General features: G+C 41.0%; 1 protein-coding gene across 1 annotated transcript in view; it reads left to right on the forward strand.

The window, feature by feature from the left end:
* Window positions 1-22,096, forward strand: part of LOC126473552 (tubulin polymerization-promoting protein homolog) — a 125,360-nt gene that overhangs the window by 60,333 nt on the left and 42,931 nt on the right. The window contains exon 2 of the mRNA XM_050100683.1: window positions 17,304-17,485. Within this exon, the coding sequence (XP_049956640.1) occupies window positions 17,304-17,485 (182 nt within the window). The remainder of the gene's footprint in view (window positions 1-17,303; window positions 17,486-22,096) is intronic.

The raw sequence follows: 22,096 nt of genomic DNA on the forward strand, positions 1-22,096 counted from the left end.
GCGGAAAGGTATGTGCTTTGAGAGGCAATGATATTAATGATATTAATGATTCTGAACAAAAATTTCCATATGGACATATGACCTATTCCGAATGGTTTCCGGGATGGAACACATTTAATATCACCTTTGTACGTTTTTCTTGAATGCCTTTAAAACCGTACTCTCTAGCAAAAACGCGACGCAATACAATATTAAACTACATTAAATTTCCTAAAGAAAAGTTCCTATTCATTCTTCTCCAGAGCTAATGGTTTGCGCGAAGGGAGCGCGAGAATATTGAGAATCTCGCGCGATGCTCATGCACTGTAGCATAGGTAGTTTTTGTTGGCCAGTTTGAGGAAATCTGAGGCTTGATAGACCATATGTGTCCTGTATCAAAGTATTCGTTCGACTTCTTCTTCAGTACTGTAGTGCGTTGTGAACAGATAAATGTTTGGGTAATACAGAAAGTAAGTATCAATGTACGTTAAATGTGTTCTGTCTCGGAAACCGTTCGGAATAGGGCGTATATCGATATAAGTTTTTTGTTGAGAATCACTAGTAGTATCGGCCCTCAAAGCATATACCTTTCCTACGGTGTAACCCTGTATGCACGAAGTGTGCATCAAACAGAGCTTTTCTGATGAATGGAAATATATTCCCACCCGGTTATTTTTATCTGGAGTTCCACTGTCGAATCCGGTATTTGACGTGCAACACCTGCAATGTCTTACAGGATACACATCAGTCACAGTTTGTTCCTCACATTCTCAGTATTATGACAGCAAATGCCGTCGTACACGACGACACGGAAGATGCCTTAAACTATTCCTCGCTCCATAAGATTTTCTTACTTTAATTCTGGAGCCTTGACTTTATCATAATTTGCTTTTCATGACTGTCGTATTCATTTTAGTTGATAAACATGATCGGTGTCTTCACGATTTCATCTACGTCTAATGAGAAGATTGCTGTGTGTGACAGCAGTTTGCAACTCGTGTACGCACTGCTTGCTCTATTTGTATCTTTTTAAACTGGTTGTGTATTATAGGCGGAGAACAGGACAGAATTCGCAATGAAGGAATGTGGAAATCCACCAGACAGTTCCACCGCGTCTAGTCAGTGTCCCAACACTGCGGTCCACGTAGTTCTGAATCGCCTTCCTGTCTTGCAAATCAGCGTTCTGTACATTACAATGAACTAGAAAGTAGCTGTCTTTAAACGTGTTAATACCAGCAAAATCTGTCATCCGTTTCTACAGAACAGGTGTTACGTTTTTTAACAAAAAACATCATCAGAAAGCAAGCTCATGAAAGGCTGATTTACGGGAAAGGGCCGGCCGCTGTGGCCGAGTGGTTCTAGGCGCTTCAGTCCGGAACCGTGCTGGTACTACGGTCGCAGGTTCGAATCCTGCCTCGGGCATGGATGTGTGTGATGTCCTTAGGTTAGTTAGGTTTAAGTAGTACTACGTCTAGGGGACTGATGACCTCAGATGTGCCATAGTGCTCAAAGCTATTTGAACCATTTTTACAAGAAAGGGATGATTATCGTAGAACAAACAATGCTTCTGCAGTTCCAGAAAAAACACACGAGTTGATTAAAAAAGAATGTCTATAAAATAAAACTGATACTTTCTTAATTGAAATGATACAGTCCACAGTGATATACGGTGATAAAATACTTAATAAATTTGTTTTCAATAAGTTTCCTGCCTGTCTGTGGAGTTCTTATATTCACAATCAGAAACATTGTTATTGCTTATCTGTATTTAGCATACGAGTACCCTGTTAAAATGGCATAAAACTATACAATATTTTCCCGTCCGGCTAGCGGCGCAGTCTAAGGTGCTTTTTCCCGAGCGGGAAGGCGTGCCGGTCCCCGACACGAATCCGCCCGGCGGATTAGTGACGAGGTCCGGTGTGCCGGCCAGCCTGTAGATGGTTTTTAACGGGGTTTTCCATCTACCTCTGAGAATGCGGGATGGTTCCCCATATTGTGCCTCAGCTACACTGTGTCGGCGATTGCTGCGCAAACATCGTTTCCTCGGACGCTCACACCATAATTATTCAACCACGCAAGCATTTGGGGTCACACCGGTCTGGTAAGAGACATTACCCGGGAGTCCACTGAGGGCCGAACTGCACAGTAACCCTGGGTTCGATGTGGGGCGGCGGTGGGGCGGGTGGACTGGGTGGACTGCTGTGGCCTGCTGTGGGGTTGTGAACCACCGAGGATTAGGTGGGAGAAGCCTCTCCGTCGTTTCTAGATCCCCGGTTTAATACATACATACATACAATATTTGAATCAGTGAGGTGACGAAGGAAAAGAGTCCACATTTTTATTATTTTTTAATTTTAACTGAAATAGCAGTGACACCCCGAAAGGTAAATACAGCTTCTGAGTTGTCGAGCCAGGTGTAGTGATACAGTGCATGCCTGGAAAACGTAACATTGCAGGATCATATCCTGGTGGGACCACGGAAATTTTCAGTCTGCTCTCAATCTAGCCTTCACCTCTGAACTGTATGAGAAGTCACTACCAGATCCCCTTTCCCCAGTTGCGTAACCGGGGTAGATTAGGGACCGACAAGTCGCCGAAGTGGCGTCTAATAGAAAGGCTTACACCCAGCCACTGAGCCACACAGAATTATTATGAGTTAACAAAAGAACAGTTTCCGATACATTTTGGACTGGCAGTCGCGAAGAGTTCCCTGGAACGTTTTCCTTCTTGGTCTCGATAGTCATGTAATGATCCTGTATCCCGACACAGCTCTCTGACTATTTCCGGCCGGTTTATTTTTCGATTCGGAGTCACAGTTTCCTCCGAAGCGATCGTGATCTAGCTGTAATAAACAAAGTTTTACCCCGCCTTGATCGAGTATATTCACCAAATCAATACAACGAACTGATACGTAAAACCAAAAGACATCACCGGCGTTTGAAGGATAGCACATACTCATGCAGGGCGTATCTAAATTCAAGATTCGGTGGCAAAATTTCTTTAAGAAAACCACATAAGAATTGATACAAACAAATTTTCCAAGTCAGAAAATGTATTCATTTTCTCTGTACCCAATAAGGGAAGGGTTATTGCCATTTGTTGTGACTTTATTGGTAGATTTTTCAGTGATAGCTATAAAAGGGGAAGAAGTGACTAATATGTCTGCAATTCTTTTTTCTGACAGTCTTGCTACTAGTGCTTTGAGCTATTCGAACAGCTATTTTAATAATGTTTGTGTAACGTAAGAACATGTAAAATAATAGCTATATTCCCTGTCGGCCCTATTAATGAATTTGAACCACCACTATTATGATTCTCTGCTGATATTTTTGTTGTTGAACATGTTCATTCAGCTGAGCTCATGAAAGAAAAAGATTCCAACATGTCTCCATCTGCTTCATGTAAAGAATTTGTGCAATATTGCAGTACCACTATGGGTTTCTTTGGTTAGTTGGATTAACTTTGTAATTGTAAATTTGTGATAGTTGAATTAACTTCGTAATTGTAAAATTGCGCTTCAGAGTATTAGCTTATAAGATACACATTTTTAGCATTTTCCAAACGTTACACTGCATGTAATATTTGTCTTCTTACTCTCATAGATTTATTTTATTTCCACCAAGAAATATGGCTATTTGCGTCACTGCGTAAAATACGCGGTTATATAAGTTGTAAACTTTGTTGTTGCAAAGGAGGAACATACATAACTTCCTTCATTTATTCTCCCCACTGCCTTCCCGATCGCTGCGAGCGAACGAGAGTTTTTTAGGCTATAATTTTCTAGTGGATCCTAACAGCTTTAACGAAGCGATATATAGTTTCTATGTGATTCGCGCATGGTAAATTGAGTTTGAAAGTTTCTCATTACTGTTACGACAGTTCCTAATAATACAAATGCACTTTGTCTTGCTGCAAATCGTCACTTTGTAAACAACGAGAACATCGCTTCTGCCTGCGGATACGTGTACTCCGCAGGGAGGTATTAAACTAATAGACAAAAAACTCTCTCGGTACATACCAAGGTGGATAGTGTACTTCATTTAAATGAAGTGCTACTTTTGTGTGGTCTAGCGGTTCTGGCGCTGCAGTCCGGAACCGTGGGACTGCTACGGTCGCAGGTTCGAATCCTGCCTCGGGCATGGGTGTGTGTGATGTCCTTAGGTTAGTTAGGTTTAAGTAGTTCTAAGTTCTAGGGGACTTATGACCTAAGATGTTGAGTCCCATAGTGCTCAGAGCCATTTGAACCATTTGTTACTTTTGTATGATATTTGTTAACAGCCATTAATATGAAGAATATCTGTTCCACTCAGCCAGTTTCATGCATTTCGTGAATATTTCTTCACCCCTCTTCTAAGCGCAGTTACGTGATCAGAAATATACAGACCGGATAAAGTGCCCGTCTGCTTGCCGTGGGTTTTTGCGTGTTCTCCGTACCCTTCTGCGGCTATGTCATTGATTTTCTCCCCAGAGTTCAACGCCCACCCAACAAATATTTGCTCTGCGCATTGTTCGAAATACTGCCACACCGCAGTTCTGGAGCAAAACTTGTAGACCTACGACACCCTCCACCCAGAGTATGAAGACTGTATTCCTCACACTCTGAGAGAGTCTGCTAACAAAACCCGACGCACCTGCTCCCCTCGCATCTGCATTACCAGATGTGGCTGGCGTATCGAAGCTTCCAAATTACTGGAAAAAAGGACAGGGCATTCCCACTTTCACGAAGGTTAATCGCACAGATGCGCAGTTCTATGGAACTAAAACTGTCACATTAGTATGCCGTAGAATTATGGAAAAATTTTATGTTCGTTTTTGCAGACCGAAAATCTTCTTTGTAGAAACCAACACTGATTTTGCAAACACCGACGTGCGATACCAGTTTGCTCTGTGTTTACTGGACATATTACGTAATTTTACTGAACTGCATGCCGACCGCCTTCGCTCGATTTCAGTATAAGTCGTAACTGACGAAGAGAACGAGCCCTAAAAACCTTAGAGAACTGTGCCTATTTACTGAAATGGAGTGGCTCATTATTTTTCTAGCGGTCTCTCCTCTTGTTTACTCAGTATCCAACACAGTAGTTATAACCAGCCAGACTAGTGCAGATGCCTTAAATTTGGTTCTTTCCTTGACTTTTGTTGCAACCACCTCGCCTCATATCGTTGGGAGTGGGCTACAGATCTTCACATATTGGTTTTGAAATACGAGGGTAAGTCAATTATTATCCACAAAGTAGCTATAAAATTTTATTGTAATCAAATAAGAAACTTATAAGAACATAATTTTTCGACATAGTCTCCTTGCATTTCAACGCACTTGGTCCATCGTGGTACAAGCTTCCTGATACCCTCATAAAAGAATGTTCTCGGTTGAGCTGCGAGCCAGGAATGCACCGCTTCTTTCACTGCTTCGTCCGAGGCAAATCGACGGCCCCTTAATGCCTGTTTGAGTGGACCAAACAAGTGATAGTCAGAAGGGGGAAAATTGGGACTATATGGAGGATGATCCAGCACTTCAAATTTGAATTTCTGGAGCGTTTCAGCAGTGTGGGCAGCAGTATGCCGACGGGCATTATCGTGCAACAACACAACACCTTTTGACAGCAATCCTCGGCGTTTGCTTCGGATTGCAGGCTTTAGTCTGGCAGTAAGCATCTCACTGTAACGTACACTGTTTATTGTTGTGCCCCTTTCCCCATAATGTTCCAGTACTGGACCTTGTGCGTCCCAAAAAACCGTAAGCGTCAGTTTTCCTGCGGACGGTTGGGTCTTGGAACTTTTTCTTGCACGGCGAATTTGGATGTTTCCGTTCCATACTCTGCCGTTTAGTCTCCGGCTCGTAATGATGGATCCATGTTTCGTCACCAGTAATGGTACTGTCTAAGAAATTGACCCCTTTGTTACCATAGCGATACAAATGTTTTTAGCAGATGTCCAAGCGCGTTTGTTTATGCAACTGTATGAGTTGTTTTGGGACCCATCTTCCACAAACTTTATGAATCCCAAGTCCGTTGTGGCTGATTTCGTTGGCAGAACCGTGGCTAATTTGCAGACGATGTGCCACTTCGTCAATAGTTAACCGTCTGTCTAAGAGAATCATTTCACTTGAACGCTCAATGTTGGTAAACGGTCGTCCGGCTCCTTTATCGTCCGCAATACTTGTGCAACCATTTCGGAATTTTTCAGTCCATTCGTAGACACTCCATTGTAACAAAACACTGTTCCCTGACTGTACCGAAAGTCTTCGATGAATTTCGGCCCCTGATACGCCTTCCGACCACAAAAAATGGATCACTGGATTCTTTGGTGCAAATAGACAGCGGGGCAGCCATGATTAACAGCACGGCAGCGACAACGAAACTAACATAGCAGCTTGAAAATTGCTAACATATAACAACAAATAAACAAAGCATGCGTTATCAAATTAAAATGACAGTACTACCTAAATAAACAAAAATATAACTAAATTACGGATAATAATTGAGTTACCTTCGTACATAGACTGATGTTCTTCATGCGTTCTTCAGTCATAAAACTGATCTGATGCAGTCTTTCCTGTGCAAACCTCGTAACTGCAACTAAATTCATTTGAACCTTGGTTTCCCTATACACATTTATATCCTCTAATCTTCTCTCGATTGCCAAACTGATGATTCCTTGATGCATGAAGGATCGCTTCTTTTAGGCAATTACGCCATAGTTTTTTTCAGGCACAGTTTCATTCCATACCTATTCATTAGTTATTCAATAAACTTATCTGATCCACGACATTCTTCTGTAGTACTAATACCAAAAGCTTCTACTCCTGTACAGTCTGAACTTTTTGTCATCCCTTTTTCACTTCTGTACAAGGCGACACTCCAGAAATCTTACCTTCAGAAAAGACAAAGTACGATTATGCAATTTCACAAAACTGAAATTCAATCCACCTCTCCTAATGAAATTAGGTAGATAATAAATTCACTCAAAAGTAAAAGTTTACGTGGAATTGATGCCATTTGCAACAGAGTACTAAAAGCTTGTTCCCAGCAGACAAGCAGAATTCTCAGGTACGTACGTAGTACCTCACTGAAACAGTCCATTTTTCCAGATAGACTGAAATATGCTATTGTTAAACCATTGCATAAAAAAGTGGATAGGTCTGATGCTAACAACTACCGTCCATTCTCAATTCTGACAGTTTTACCCGAAATTCTTGAAAAAGTAATGTACTAAAGAGTATCTTCACATAATTGAAAAATGAAGTACTAAGAAAATGTCAGATTCGTTTTCAGAAAGACTTTTCAACAGGAAATGCTTTATATACTTTCACTGATGAAATATTAAATGCTGTAAATAACCAAACATCGCCCATTGGGATATTTTGTGATCTCTCAAAGGCTTTTGTCTGTGTCAATCACGAAATTCTTCTAGATAAGCTTACGTATTGTGGTATGAGTGGAACAGTGCAGAAATGGTTTACTTCATATTTAACTGGAAGAATGCAGAAGGTTGAAATTGATAGTACAACTAGTCTGCAAAACTCAGCAGAGTCCTCTAACTGGGGAGTTATCAAGAATGGTGCCCCATAGGGTTCTGTGTTGGGTCCCATATTGTTCTTAATATATGTTAATGACTTACCGCTCTATATTCATGAAGGTGCTTTGACTGATCAAATAATAAATGCTCTAAATAAGTAAATGTCACTTATTGGGATATTTTGTGATCTCTCAAAGGCTTTTGACTATGTGAATCATGAATTTCTTCTAGATAAGCTTAAATATTGTGGTATGAGTGGGACAGTGCACAAATGGTTTAATTCATACTTAACTGAAAGAATGCAGAAGGTTGAAATTAACAATACAGATAGTCTGCAAAAACCACCAGAGTCCTCTAACTAGGGAGGTATCAAGAATGGTGTCCCACAGGGTTCAGTCTTGGGCCCCTTATTGTTCTTGGTGTATATTAACGACTTGCCATTCTATATGCATGAAGATGCAAAGATAGTTCTTTTTACTAATGATACAAGTGTTGTAATCACACCCAAAAAACAAGAATTAGCTGATGAAATTGTAAATAATGTCTTTCAGATAATTATTAAGTGGTTCTCTGCATCTTTGAGAAAATGCAGTACATACAGGTTGGTACAGTAAATGTCATATCACCATTGATAAATATAGACTTAAATAGAAGTCTATTGCTAAGGCGGAACATTTGAAATTTCTTGGTGTGTGCATTGATGCGAAATTGAATTGGAAGAAATGCCTTGATGATCTGCTGCAGTTGTTAGGTTCACATACTTATGCTATTAGAGTTATATCAGTAAATTAGCCTAATATGTCTATTTTCATTCACTGCTTTCATATGGAATCATATTTTGGGGTAATTCAACATAAAGAGAAAAAATATTCATTGCACAAAAGTGTATAATCAGAATAATAGCTGGACCCCACCCAAGATCACCTTGCATACATTTATTTAAGAAACTCAGGCTATTCACAGTACCTTCACAATACATATATTCACTTAGGCAATTTGTTACTAATAACCAATCCCACTTCAAAAATAATAGCGAAGTGCACAGCTACAACACAAGAAGAAAGGATGATATTCACTATTCTGGGTTAAATCTGACTTTGGCACGGAAAGGAGTGAATTATGCTTCCACAAAAATATTTAGTCATTTGCCAAATAGCATTAAAAGTCTGACAGAGAGCCAACCAATATTTAAAAATATATTAAAAGAATTTCTGAATGACAACTCCTTCTACTCAATAGATGAATTTTTAGATATGAAGTAGTAATATATATATATATATATATATATATATATATATATATATATATATATATATATTCGATAGATGAATTTTTAGATATGAAATAGTATTACGGTACAGTATATATGATTACGAAACGTCATATATGTGCTCTATGGAACAAGTTGTTATGTAATGTATCCATTCTCCTGCTTATAGTACGCTTTATCAGTCACACAGTCTGTAACACACAACGAACACATGGGCAGAGGAACTTCCATTCGTCAGGGCCGTCTACTGTGGAAGCGATGCATTTCCACACACATATTCATAGAACCTTTGTTCTCCATTGCATGTCAGGAATCCGTCCCTGCAGTTCGTCAGTTTTACTAATGTTCGCCATGTATACCCTCGTTATTTCGGCCATCAATAGTTGTTCTTCTAAGTAAAAAGCAACTCATCAACCATTGTTAGTGTTTCATTTTCTAATGTAATTCCCCCAGCATCACCTGATTTAATTCGACTTTGTTCCGTTACCTTGTTTTAATTTTGTTGATGTCATCTTATGACCTTTTTTCAATACATTATTGATTCTCGATTGATCTTGAACCTTAAAGTTTTTATTTCTTCTATAACCGCGTTTCCAGATTTATGTTTGGTTCCGCTTGTACCGGCTGAAATAACACACACAATGGCGGGTTCTTAGCTTTACTCCTGGAGGGACTGAGATGCTGCTGCAACGTATCAACTATCAGATCTCTTAATTACAACTTAAACAAGATGAAATACTTAAATTTGTTGCAATCCATGTCCACGAGAACGTCATGAGTAATTGTTACTGTCGCTGAACATTAATACAAGTATATCACTTGATGCAGAACAAGATTCTAGCCTCTTCTCACAGAGTGCAATCAATGATAACCTTTTATGAAGAGGTCTGTCTTACACAAATGAAGTACTGCTGGCTCGGTAGAGAGACGATGCCTCCGGCCGCGGTGGCCGAGCGGTTCTAGGAGCTTCAGTCTGGAACCGCGCTGCTGCTACGGTCGCAGCTTCGAATCTTGCCTTGGGTATGGATGTGTATGATGTCTATAGGTTAGTTAGGTTTAAGTAGTTCTAAGTTCTAGGGGACTGATGACCTCCGATGTTAAGTCCCATAGAGCTCAGAGCCATTTTTGAGAGACGATGCCGTCATCTTCGGAGATGATTGCCGACTAGACTTAGCGGCTCTGTGCTCTGACGTAAGTAAGCGAGCAGATTCGACGGCGCATGGAAACTCTTCAGGGCGTGTCTGTGCCACCGTCTCTCTGCTTCTGGCAACACTTACGTTTCCTTATGGTTCCGGCGCGAGGTACCACCCTTGACTTGGCTCCCTGCTCTTCGGACGACAGCACAGTTTCTTTACTGCTTGCTCTATGTGGTGACTGAATAACCTGGGGGATAGGGTCCAAACCTGTGTCACTGCCATCTCAACCAACGTCTGCATTTCCCATCTTCCACTCTTAGAGATGCAATCTAGCTCTTGTATGGGTCGTAGGCGATCTTTCACTTCCTGTATTTTATCCATGATAACTTAATTCCGAAGAATGTATTCTAATAATTATTGTCAAAAGCCTGTTCCAAATCTACGCATGCTATAAATGTGGATTTGACAGTCTTTAAGATAAGATTGTTTTGTTTGCACATTGCCTATAGGCTACATTTTGCATATATAGGTTAGATATATTAAACAGTTCATTGAAGTTTTTATAATAAAATGAAAAGGTACTTACAGGACATCACCAATCACTCACTGTTTACATTGACTGATCGTATAATAGACAGAAATCCCACTAGATGATCACATATCCCATTCCTCTCCTAAGTATATACATGAAAAAGAAAAACAAAATAATTACATAAATAAATAAAAGACAAAAATTCAGAAACAAAAATAAACAAATAATAAAATCAAAATAATAAGAGTATACACGAACGTGTGTGCGCGCGCTCTCTCTCTCACACACACACACACACAAAACTTAACATCAACACAAATATAGTCAAACAAAAAACAGTTGAAAGCAAAAACTGATAAAGTTGATAACACTTACAGGAACGAATGACACTCTAGACAGTAGACACACTAAATGGCAGTCACAGTCCTATACTTCAGGAACAGAGAGTGACCACAAGGAAAACTGCAAGATTTCAATAAGTTTACCACATGAGAGAAAGAGGTTTGGCTCACAATAATCAATTAACCTTTAAGTACCTTTCCATTGTGTTATAAAAACTTCAATGAACTGTTTTAAATCTATAAACTGAGTGTGCAAACGATAATCTATGTGTGCAAAAGAAAAATTCGTTTAATATTACAGGACACCCACTGAGGATGCCTTGTAAATAATACCAAACGCGTCTGGGTGCGCAAGTCAAATAAAAAACTTAATGTGCAGCGCGTAAAAGGTGATTTTCTTTTAAACTACTGCAATTTTTATACATTAAAGCAGTCGAAGTCCCACCACTCCGGCCGAGGTTTTCGGGGGTTTTCATTTGGTTATGAGCCTAACGCTGGAACTGAAATTTTCCTCCTAAATTTTTCCAGTAAAGATTTCGTCTGCCCCATTCCCAGCCAGCTGGGACATTTGACTGAAATACTGACGAGCTGTATTGATGGATCTCAAAATATTCTCAGTATTGTCAATACATACTGGACACGTGAGTCAAGTATTTACGACTAGACAATATTCTCCATTGGGATATTGGCAGAGCTTTAGGAACCAGCTACGCGGCGTTAGTGTTCACTGGTTATGTTTCAATACGCCGTCATGTGTATCATACCTCAGATTCAAATTTAAGGATTCTTTTAACAGAAAAGAATTTTAACAGGCATACAGTCATTGTGATACCACTTTAGGGTGCTTAACGGAGGGTTCCCTATGACTCTGCTTACTTCATTAAATTGAAAATATTGTATAAATTGGAGTATTACATAACAGTTCGGAAAAACGCCCCATTTCGAAAAATATGTCATATATGTGCAATGACTAGGAAGATATCTGCGAAAGACACATCAGTTTCACTAAATTATCACAAAACGTAAAAAAATCTGTTTTACGTTAATTGCCTGGACAGGTCATTGCCACTCAAGTATAACTGCTCCACAAGTTACCCCAGAATTTTTTTTTTAAATTGTGCCAGCTAATATTAAAGAACTAGACTTAGAGCATTAGCATGACCTGCCTGTAGTCAGAAATCTCTGTGTTGATCCTAATCTCTTGTCGACGGCGATTGCCAACCTAACGTGTTTTGCTTTCCTATTTTATCTTGTACCAACTCGACGTACGACGCAGGGCTCATCTGAAAATAATTTAGGAAATCTTTGGGATCCGTGGTTCTGACTTCAGTCAGTAAATTAACATGTGGCCAGCCACTCGTTAAAGAAAATAAAAAATAAATAAATAAAAAAAACATTCTCAGACCCATTTCGTCTTTTTCGTAGTTTTGTGTTGCTTGCAAGGTATAGCTGATATAACTGTAACACATGCTTTCTTTTGGGTGTTCGACATCTTAACCTTGCTGTCAGCTGACAATGTTTGTCAATGTGATTGATAGTGTGAAGTCTCTTCAATATATTGAAGGTTTGACAAACTGGAATTGTCTAGAAATATTGAACGTGTATACGCCCGTTTAGCCACACCTGACCGTGACTTACAACACACTATCGTTTATCCAGTTACTGCAAACAGTCCCATTTCATCTGGCTCAAGGACGAAATCACAAATCGTCTAGGAAAGAATATGTCCACGAAGCTCGAAGTGTGTCGTCTTAACATCGTCATTTTTCCCTTACTCGCGAGTTCTTCGCTCTTTTTTGTGGCCTCAGGTCTTCAGTCGCAGTTAATACTATCTTATCTAAGACATTTTCTGCAAGTGCAGTAATCGCAGCATCTAGTAGCCGTGTATGAGCTTTATGTCCCCAGAAACTGCTTGTAGGATCAGATCGGAGATAAAGAAGCTCACAGAGGACCGAAGCCAGTGCGTCCATTATCGGAGCTGCAACCTTAGAGCACAGACGACAGGATTTTTTTTATTGCAATCGCCGATGTACAGAATAATCTCACTGCAAAGGCAGACGGGCAGAATGCCGAAGCGCGTTGTGCAGTTTTATTGCGAACATAAACTGACAGTTGCATCCGACGACGAGCAGTAGGCTAGACGGTCAAACACAGTCCAGCTGTCTAAGTTGACAATGACGACAAGGAATAAAAATTTAGGAGCAGGAAATCTACAAAGCTGGAAAAGATTCCTTGCAGCAGGGGCGTTTCTCTAATATTTTGGAATAAGGAGTGGACCGGTATCGCTTGATGTAACATTGGACGTTCTTTTAGATGAAGGCGGTGAAAAAGGTGTATACTGTACCTCACATCTTAATTTTGTCAGGTATACAGTTTAGTGAAGAAAAAGATTGACAAATCACTTACATCTACAACAATCGTACACACAAATACCATATGTTCATTTTTTTAAATATTTGTGAAATTATTATTTTAGCATAAAATATATTCTGTGGCAGTAAATGCAGTGCGTCTGTGTAATTTCTTTAAGTCAGATCTGAAATCAGTTCGAAACAAATCATCATGTCAAAGAGAAAATGTTCCTTGCTTCTGGATACAAGATGTACACTGATATTGTCACCTACCTTTTTTAAATTCTTTGCTTATTGTGTATAATTTAAAGGATTTGTTGATAATGGTTAAGCTTTGCATTAACCTTTCCACAATTCTTTACAGTTTGGTAGAGAGATTCAAAATAAAATACTAGAAAAAATAAGATCTGCTCTTCCTCCTAGTAAACTTAACTTAGGAACAGCAAGAAGTGTTGTACAGAACTGTAAAATCTTTTTCTATGGCTACATGGAAATAAAATTTCTGACAAATAGAAAAATCGTTTTCAACTTCAGATTAAAGTCTTTCTACTCAACATCTGCTTCTAAGTTACAGGGAAATTCTTTGATAATAATACATTATCAGTTAAAATCTTTAGATGGCCAGCAAGTGGTCATATAATTTACACAGATATACACACACACAGACAGACAGACATTTTTGCCGGCCGTTGTGACCGAGCGACTCTAGGCGCTTTAGTCTGGAACCACGCGACCGCTACGGTCGCAGGTTCGAATCCTGCCTCGGGCATGAATGTGTGTCATGTCCTTTGGTTACTTAGGTTTAAGTAGTTCTAAGTTCCAGGGGACTGATGACCTCAGAGCGACTCTAGGCGCCTCAGTCTGGAACCACGCGACCGCTACGGTCGCAGGTTCGAATCCTGCCTCGGGCATGGATGTGTGTCATGTCCTTTGGTTACTTAGGTTTAAGTAGTTCTAAGTTCCAGGGAACTGATGACCTCAGATGTTAAGTCCCATAGTGCTCAGAGCCATTTTTGAACAGACATTTTTGATCGATTGATGCATTCCACAACATAACGATTGTTCTGAACATGATCTATAGGGACAAATGGAAAGAGGAAGTAACAAGAGTGAAAGACCAGAATAACTAAGCCAGTGCTGAAGTATAAGGCAAAACCAGGAAGAAGGAAAATGGGTCGACCAAAGAAAAAATGGACGGAACAAACTAGAGATGGTTTAATCTTCGTTGTTGTTACTGTTGGTGGTGATAGTGATAGCGGCCGCGGTGGTGGTGGTGTTGGTGATATGTTGTTGCTCCCGTTGTTGTTTTGCTTTCAGTCTGAAAACTGGTTTGATGCAGCTGTCCACGGTATGTGTGTCTTCACCTCTAGGCAACTACTGCAACCTACAGTCATATCAACGAGTTTACTGTGTTCAAACCCTCTACTGTTTTACCCCCTACACTCACTAGCATTACGAATTTGACGAATCCGTGATACATGACGATATGTCCTATCAACCGATCCCTTCTGTTAGTCAAATTATGCCCTAAATTTCTTTTCTCCTCATTTCGAGTCAGTACCATTTCATTAGTTACCCGACTCATCCGTCTAATCTTCAACATTCTTTTATAGCACCATATTTCAAAAATTTCTGTTGTCTTCTTGCCTTATCTGTTTATTTTTCACTATGTTAACAATATCTCTTTTTCAGAAACGCTTGTCTTGCCATTGCTAGTCAGCACTACCTGATTTAATTCGACTATATTCCTTAATCCTTGTTTTACTTTTGGCTGATATTCATCTTCAACTGCTCTTCCAAGATCTTTGCCATCTGTGACAGTATTACAATGTCATCAGCAAGCAACAACGTTTGCATTTCTCCTCCATATATTCGCTTTACAAATTTCTTCTTGTTTTCATTTACTGCTTGCTCATTGTAAAAACTAAATAACACTTGGGAGAAGTTACAATCCTTTCTTTCCCCTCTTTCCTTTCAGGTCTGTTACCCTTATAACTGCAAATAGGTTTCTGAACAAGTCGTTCCCTTTCTTTTTCCCCTGCTACTCTTAGTGTTTCAAACAGTGCATTCCAGCCAACGCTCTCAAAAGCTTTCTCTAAACCTACAATGCTGTAAATATAAGTTTATCTTTCTTCAGTCTATCTTCTAAAAAAGCTATTGGTTCAGTATGTTCTCTTGTGCATCTACATTTCTCCAGAACCCAAGCTGATATTCCTCGATATCGGATTATACCAGTTTTTCCATTTTTCTGTGAATAATTTTGCAACCATGACATATTAAACTGGTGGTTCAGTAATATTCATAATTGTCAGCAAGAGCTTTGGAGAGATTACCATCCTATCTTCCTCCTTTTTTCCCTCTTTGCAGCAGTAGTTAGTACCTTCTTCTTGGACTCAGAGGGTATTTCGCCGTCTCGCATATTGCATACAATGTGAAACAGTTCTGTTAGTGTTGAATCTTCCAACTATCTCGATAATCGTGAGGGAATTTTGTCTATTCCATGTGGCTTGCTTCAACTTTGCTCTGTCAAATTCTTTCCCACCTTATCTTCGTTTACTTACTGTCTACTTTCTGTAACATTGCCTTGAATTTCATTTCCCCTGTATACTCCTTGTACATATTCAACACCTTTCCCTTCTTTGCTTATGCTGGCGTGCTATCGGAGCTCTTGATATTTCTATAGCTGTTTCTCTTTTCTCCATAAGTACATTTAATTTTCCTACCTTTCCTCTAGTCGTGCATACTTTTACAGAGTTGCATTTCTCGTCTACATGTAACACTGAGGAGCTCTGAGCCTCTCTCTCGAATCTTCAGGATTTTTTTTTAACTAATCGCCTCAGGTGTAATTTGTGGTTAGCGGAGACAGATGAAGTACTGGGTGACCCAAACAGTAGAAAGAAAGGTTTCAACCTTCCTAGAGGTCTATGAATGGCGTTGGGCCGAATGAGGACGGGATCGGGTGATGGAAGGAGATGGTGAAAGAGTGGGGGTATTAGGAAGTTCTTACGAGAATACAGTGACGTGCAGCCCATGGATCAATCACCTACTGGTGTTCTTCACACTCTTTGCACAGTTTGAGTAAATATATCTGAGTACAGGTTATATAGAATAACATGAACAAACAGGTAATTTACAAGACCGCCGACTAAGGCATAAAACACTATCTGGATATATATTCCAGATTATGATGCTAGTATGTCCCTAATAGTATGTTATAATAGCCTTTATGAAGAATTTATTGCAGTTTTCGCAGCAGGTAATGCTGTTTGACGTTTTGAATTGATGGTTCAGGTAAAAATTTCTTTTTTTATTCTGAAGAAGTTAAAGTTGAAAAGCCTACAATACATAATTTATTTTTGATTCGCTGGAAATTTCACGTACACTATCTGATCAAAGATATTCGGACATCTATTAGTGGACATTAATATACGGTGTGTCATCCCCTTCGCCTTTATGAGAGATTCATCTCTAATTTCGGTAAGATGTCTGAATGACTGTGGAGGAATGACAACCCATTCTTCCTCAAGAACCAAAAGCGGGGGAGATTTTAATGTTGCACGCTGGACTCCGGGAGCGAAGTCAACGTTTGGGGTTCATCTCGGGACTGTGGGTAGGCTGCACCACAAATCACTGTGTCACAGACTTTACTTGATGACAGTGTGCATTGTCATGCTGGTACAAGGTGGACTTCTGGAACCAGTTTGGAACTCACTAATGATTACTTCCCGTGATTTCATCCAACGTTTTACAACCACCCTCCGCAACACTGGACTGTCCCTGTCGGTCAGTACGCGTAGTCTGCCTGGTCGCGGTTTCTCTATGGTTGTTCTTTCACGTTTGCACTTCACAGCCACAACACTAACATCCGACTTGGGCAGCTTTAGAACGGCTAAAATGACCGTAGGTGACATCCAATGAAAAGTCCACTTTCGAAGTCACCGAGCTCTCGTGGCCGACCCGTTCCGTTGTCACTGCACCTGTACTCAAGCTACAAGTCCATACTCCCCGCCTCTCCTTGTACTGGTGGGTCCGTCTCTAGTGACATCTAGTGCTTGATTCCGCTTTACACAGGAGTGTGCGGATACTAATGCCCAGATAGTGTAACTGTACAAGAAGCTCCCATATTATGTTAATACTGGTCTATTATGATAAATTAGTTTCTTTTCATTTTTTCAGATGGCTGCACCGGGACAAAAATTAGAAGAAGTTTTCACAGCTTTCGCGAAGTTTGGCGATTCGAGGTCTGACGGCAAGGCGATAACGCTGACGCAGTCGGACAAATGGATGAAGCAGGCGCAGGTGATCGACGACCGTAAAATCACCACCACTGACACCGGCATCGCGTTCAACAAGTTCAAGTGAGTGAACTCGTGAACCCCCCCCCCCCCCCCCCCTCTCTCTCTCTCTCTCTCTCTCTTACTCTCTATCTACCTCGAAGATGGCAGCCACCTAACAAGTCATTCGTACATCTCATTTAGAATACACGACCTATTCAGAAACTCATCTGCGCTAAAATATGCCGTTATCCGGACAGTTAAAAATGATATATTATTTCGATAGGCAGAACGCTTGCAGAAGCTTAAAATGCCTCAGCATACCTGGTGTGGAAATGCTCTTGTGACGTCAGCTACAGGCTGATGATTTGATGCCTATATACAATAAGTACTGTGAAAACGCCGACAACACTTAGTACATTGTACAGGGACCGGCAATTCGTAGTTTGGGCTTCTGGGGGCGTTAAACTTGGGGAAAGGTGGCGCCAAATTTCTTCAAAATGAGTTTGGTACCGTAATTTGTTACGAAATCCATTAGTCATTAGGTTAATGTGGTTGCTAAGACTGCGTCTCCGGAATGTTTAGTAAACTGAGAAGGTCGAGAAACAGATCATTTTTCAAGGCGGAGCCCATGTCAGAAAGTTCATGATTCTGGCCGCTGTCGGGTGTCAAAGGTAGAAAAACTTCTGATATGGTGATGATGTGTGTGCGTTCCACGTCTCGTTTACGAACCCAACAAGACCATAACCCTGTCCATTCGGAAGTTATGTCGGAAGCAATCTATGTTGGAACAACATAAATTTAACCATGATGACGCAGATACCCGACTCAGATTTGTTGTAAGAATCTCAATGAAGTATATTTCGCGCAGGAAACCTGTCGCTCACAAAATCCCTGTTCGACTAGTCCTTGAGTGCTGCCCGTCGGCCTGGGGCCCTTACCAAGCTGGGTCAACGAAAAGGATTTTAAAGATTTAGGGAAAGCTGCGCGATTAGTCACAGTTTTGACTAGTCAGAGCTCGGCAAATTACAGACGTAACAAGACAAATGTTGTGCATTGGAAAAAGCTCATTCACAACTTTTTAGCTCCCATTTTGCAATATAACTCAAGAAACAGCCTACTTCCTCCAATATGTCTAATACTCGTGTACTAATCACGACACTGAAATTAGAAAAATTCGGGCTTATACAACAATAATATACACAAGAATGGAAAATAAAATTGATGTGTTAGATGACGATCGGTTTGGATTTAGGAAATGTAAAGGCACCATAGAGCAGTTCTGACTTTGTGCTTGACGACAGAGGCAAGACTTCACAATATTTAAGAGAGTTTCATAGGATATGTCGACCTAGAAAAACCGTTCGATAACGTACAATGGTGCAAGATGTTTGAAAATATCAGAAACATGTCTGTTACTTATAGGGTTAGATGGATAACATACAATATTTACAAGTATCAACAATAAGAATGGAAGACCAAGAAAGAAATGTTTGGGTTACAAAGGGTGTAAGACAGGGATGCAGCCTTCCTCTCCAGATGTTCAGCCTGTACGTCGAAGAAATAGTGCTGAAAATAAATTTCAAAACCAGCGTGAAAATTGAGGGACAAAGGGTGTTGGTCAAAGGATTTGCTGACGACATTGTTACCTTCAGCAAAAGTGAGGAAGCCAAAATGAATTTTCACTCTGCCGTGGAGTGTGCGGTGTTTTGAAACGTCCTCGTACATCAAAACTGTGTGCCAGGCCAGGACCCGAATCAAGAACGTTGTCTTTGGCGGACAAGTGCTCTACAGACTTTTTTTTCGCAACTGAGCTGCACAAGCATGACCCAAGATCCGCCCTCACAACTTTATTCCAATTTTGTTCCTTTTTTTTCTCCTGCTGATGGCTTAACGCTGACGGCGGTCTATGCTTCTAGGGTGTAAGGTAAGGGAAAATTAACAATTTATTTAACACTTTCAGAGGAGAGTGGGCACAAAGGCGGGTCCGTTTCACCTCTGGGACGGTCATGTGCATAAATGGTACTAGGTTTACAATAGTGTGAGTACTATTATATTACAATAATGTAAAACCTCTTCTAATTAATAATTTGTTGTCATCGGATCGGGTAGCGGCGTCACGGCTGCAGTATCCACAGTTTCCTATTGTCGGTCAACATGGCATAAGTGGTCGATCAGGGGGAAAGTAACAGTCGCATGTTTCCCTAGTGAAGCCGTGAGTCGGCTTATAACAGCGTACGGCGGATTGATGTCGACTTGGGCACTATTCGAGACCCAAGAGAAAGACAGACCTCGGTGCGTACGTCACGAAGTTAGGCCAGAGCTTGCTGGCTCGCTTAACTCAGCAGACAAAATGCGTTTGTAGACCTATTAACTCCGAACTGGGTGTGCACGTACTAAGGAGAATTGCATCTTCTACTGGAATCTGCTATTATGAAGTCTTGCTGATTACTAGTCGTACAACAAAATTTAAGATCGTTTCTCGACATAAATGTTGCGCATTGAAAAAAAGCCTCGTTCAGAAACTTTCTAGAGCTCATTTTGCAAAATAACTAAAGAAACACCCTACTTTCTTCAATATGTCTCTAATATAATAATCAAGGCACTATTGTCTATAGCATTTAGTCTCGTCTGGGTATCAGTCCTCATTTTATACAAGCTGTCGTGCCTTGTGTAAGTAATAATCATTTTGGCATGGTTTTAATTTTATTGTACCGCAGTAGAGCCGTGACAAATGGACTTCCTATTCTTGTAGGACTAATAACAGTAAGATTCCATAATAGTATATTTCAGTAGAAGATGGAATTCTCGTTTGTACATAACCACGCAGTTACGAGTTAATAGGCGTACAAATGCAGCTTGTCTGCTGAGTCGAGCGAGCGAGCGAGTTCGGCCTACCTTCGTGACGTACACTCCGCGGTCTGTCTTCCTCGTAGGCCTAGGTACTGTTTGTATGACGTACGTCGCAAGCACAAAATAGGCCCTGCCCTGTGCGCCATCTATGGAGGCTAGCCTTAACACACTGAGTCATATGTAGGTCGGTGGTCTTGTAGGTATGGCTGTTCTCCGTGTCTTATGAAGGACACAGCAATAAGAAAAGAGAAGGTTGTCTGCAGAATCGGAGAAGATAGGAGCAAGTGGAAGATATTGATACGGAGATGTGCCAGGGTGATAGGGAGTAGTTTTGGTGGTACTAGAGAGAGCTATAGAAGGTAACAGTTGTAGGTGAAGACAGAGATTAGAATACAGCCAACGAATACTATAATTGGAGGAGGTAGGGTGTAAATGATACACTGAAATGGGAGTTGACACAGGAATTACTTATGACCATAAAACAAAGAAATAAATAAAAAAGTACTGACAGCGTTTTCCCGCTGGCCATTAGCCGCGTGGAGTGGCAGCGCGGTTTGAGGCGTCCTGTCACGGACTGCGCGGCCCCTCCCGCAGGACATTCGAGTCCTTCCTCGGGCATGGCTGTGTGTGTGTTGTTCTTAGCATAGGTTAGTTTAAGTAGCGTGTAAGACTAGGGACCGATGACCTCAGCATTTTGGTCCCTTAGGAATTCACACATTCACTTTTGGGCTGGTTATTCGCCTGTACGAGTAGAATAGCGACTGAGAAAAATGATATGACACCATACAGTGGCTTACGGAGAGCAGATGTAGATGCAAACGTATTTGCATGGAGCACAGCTAGTGCGTACTGAACGTGATCGTGCTCTCTGTGTTGCTATGGACAGAGCAGGAAACACGTACTGAGCATGAACATACTGTGTTTAGTTTGCTAAAACAGGGGCATTTTGTTTAGACTACACTGACGGGGAAAAAGATCGCAATACCAAGAAGAAGTTGTACAACATAGACGAAAGTTGGTAGGCGTGTTTCTACATCTGAAAGATGATGTCTATTGAAATTTCGCGCCGCGGAAGAGGGTCGCTACTAGCCACTATGAGGATGCAAATAAGGGCTGCTTTCAATACACGCTGTAACGGTCGTGTGCGTTAGCTACCTTTTGGACTGGACGTGCTAAGTGAATGTTAGTCAGAAATACCTTTAAGGTGACATCTCACTGAGCTTAAACGAGGTCGTGTAATAAGGCTTTGAGGAACTGGATGTTCCTTCTGCAATATTGCAGCAAGACTTGGCAGGAATGTAGCCACTGTACATGACTGCTGGTAGCTCGCCCTGTAACTTGCATTCCACTGGCCTCAAACCGCCGTCGTTTTCGACTTTAGTGGCGTCAAGCGAGAGCTCGAGGGGAGGGTAGGGTGGAGGTCTGTTGCCTTTTCTGATGAAAGCAGGTTCTGCCTCGGTGGCCGTGATGGCTGCGGTTGATTAGAAGAAGGCCAGCTGAGAGCCTGCAACCAACATATCTGCGTGCTAGTTACACTGAACCTACACCTGGAGTTAGGGTCTGGGGTGCGATTTCGTATGACAGCAAGAACACTCTCGTGGTTACTCCACTCACCTTGACTGTTAATTTCTACATCAGTCTGATGATTCGATCTGTCGTTTTCTCACTCATGAACAGCATTCCATGGGGTGTTTCCAACAGGATAACGCTCGCCCGCATACCGCTCTTGTAGCCCAACATGCGTTACAGACTGTCGACACGTTGCCTTGGCCTGCTCGATCACCAAATGTTCTCCGATCCAGCACATATGGGACATCATCGGACCACAACTACAGCGTCAAC

Source organism: Schistocerca serialis, chromosome 4 (assembly GCF_023864345.2).
Source record: "Schistocerca serialis cubense isolate TAMUIC-IGC-003099 chromosome 4, iqSchSeri2.2, whole genome shotgun sequence".
Taxonomy (NCBI): domain Eukaryota; kingdom Metazoa; phylum Arthropoda; class Insecta; order Orthoptera; family Acrididae; genus Schistocerca; species Schistocerca serialis.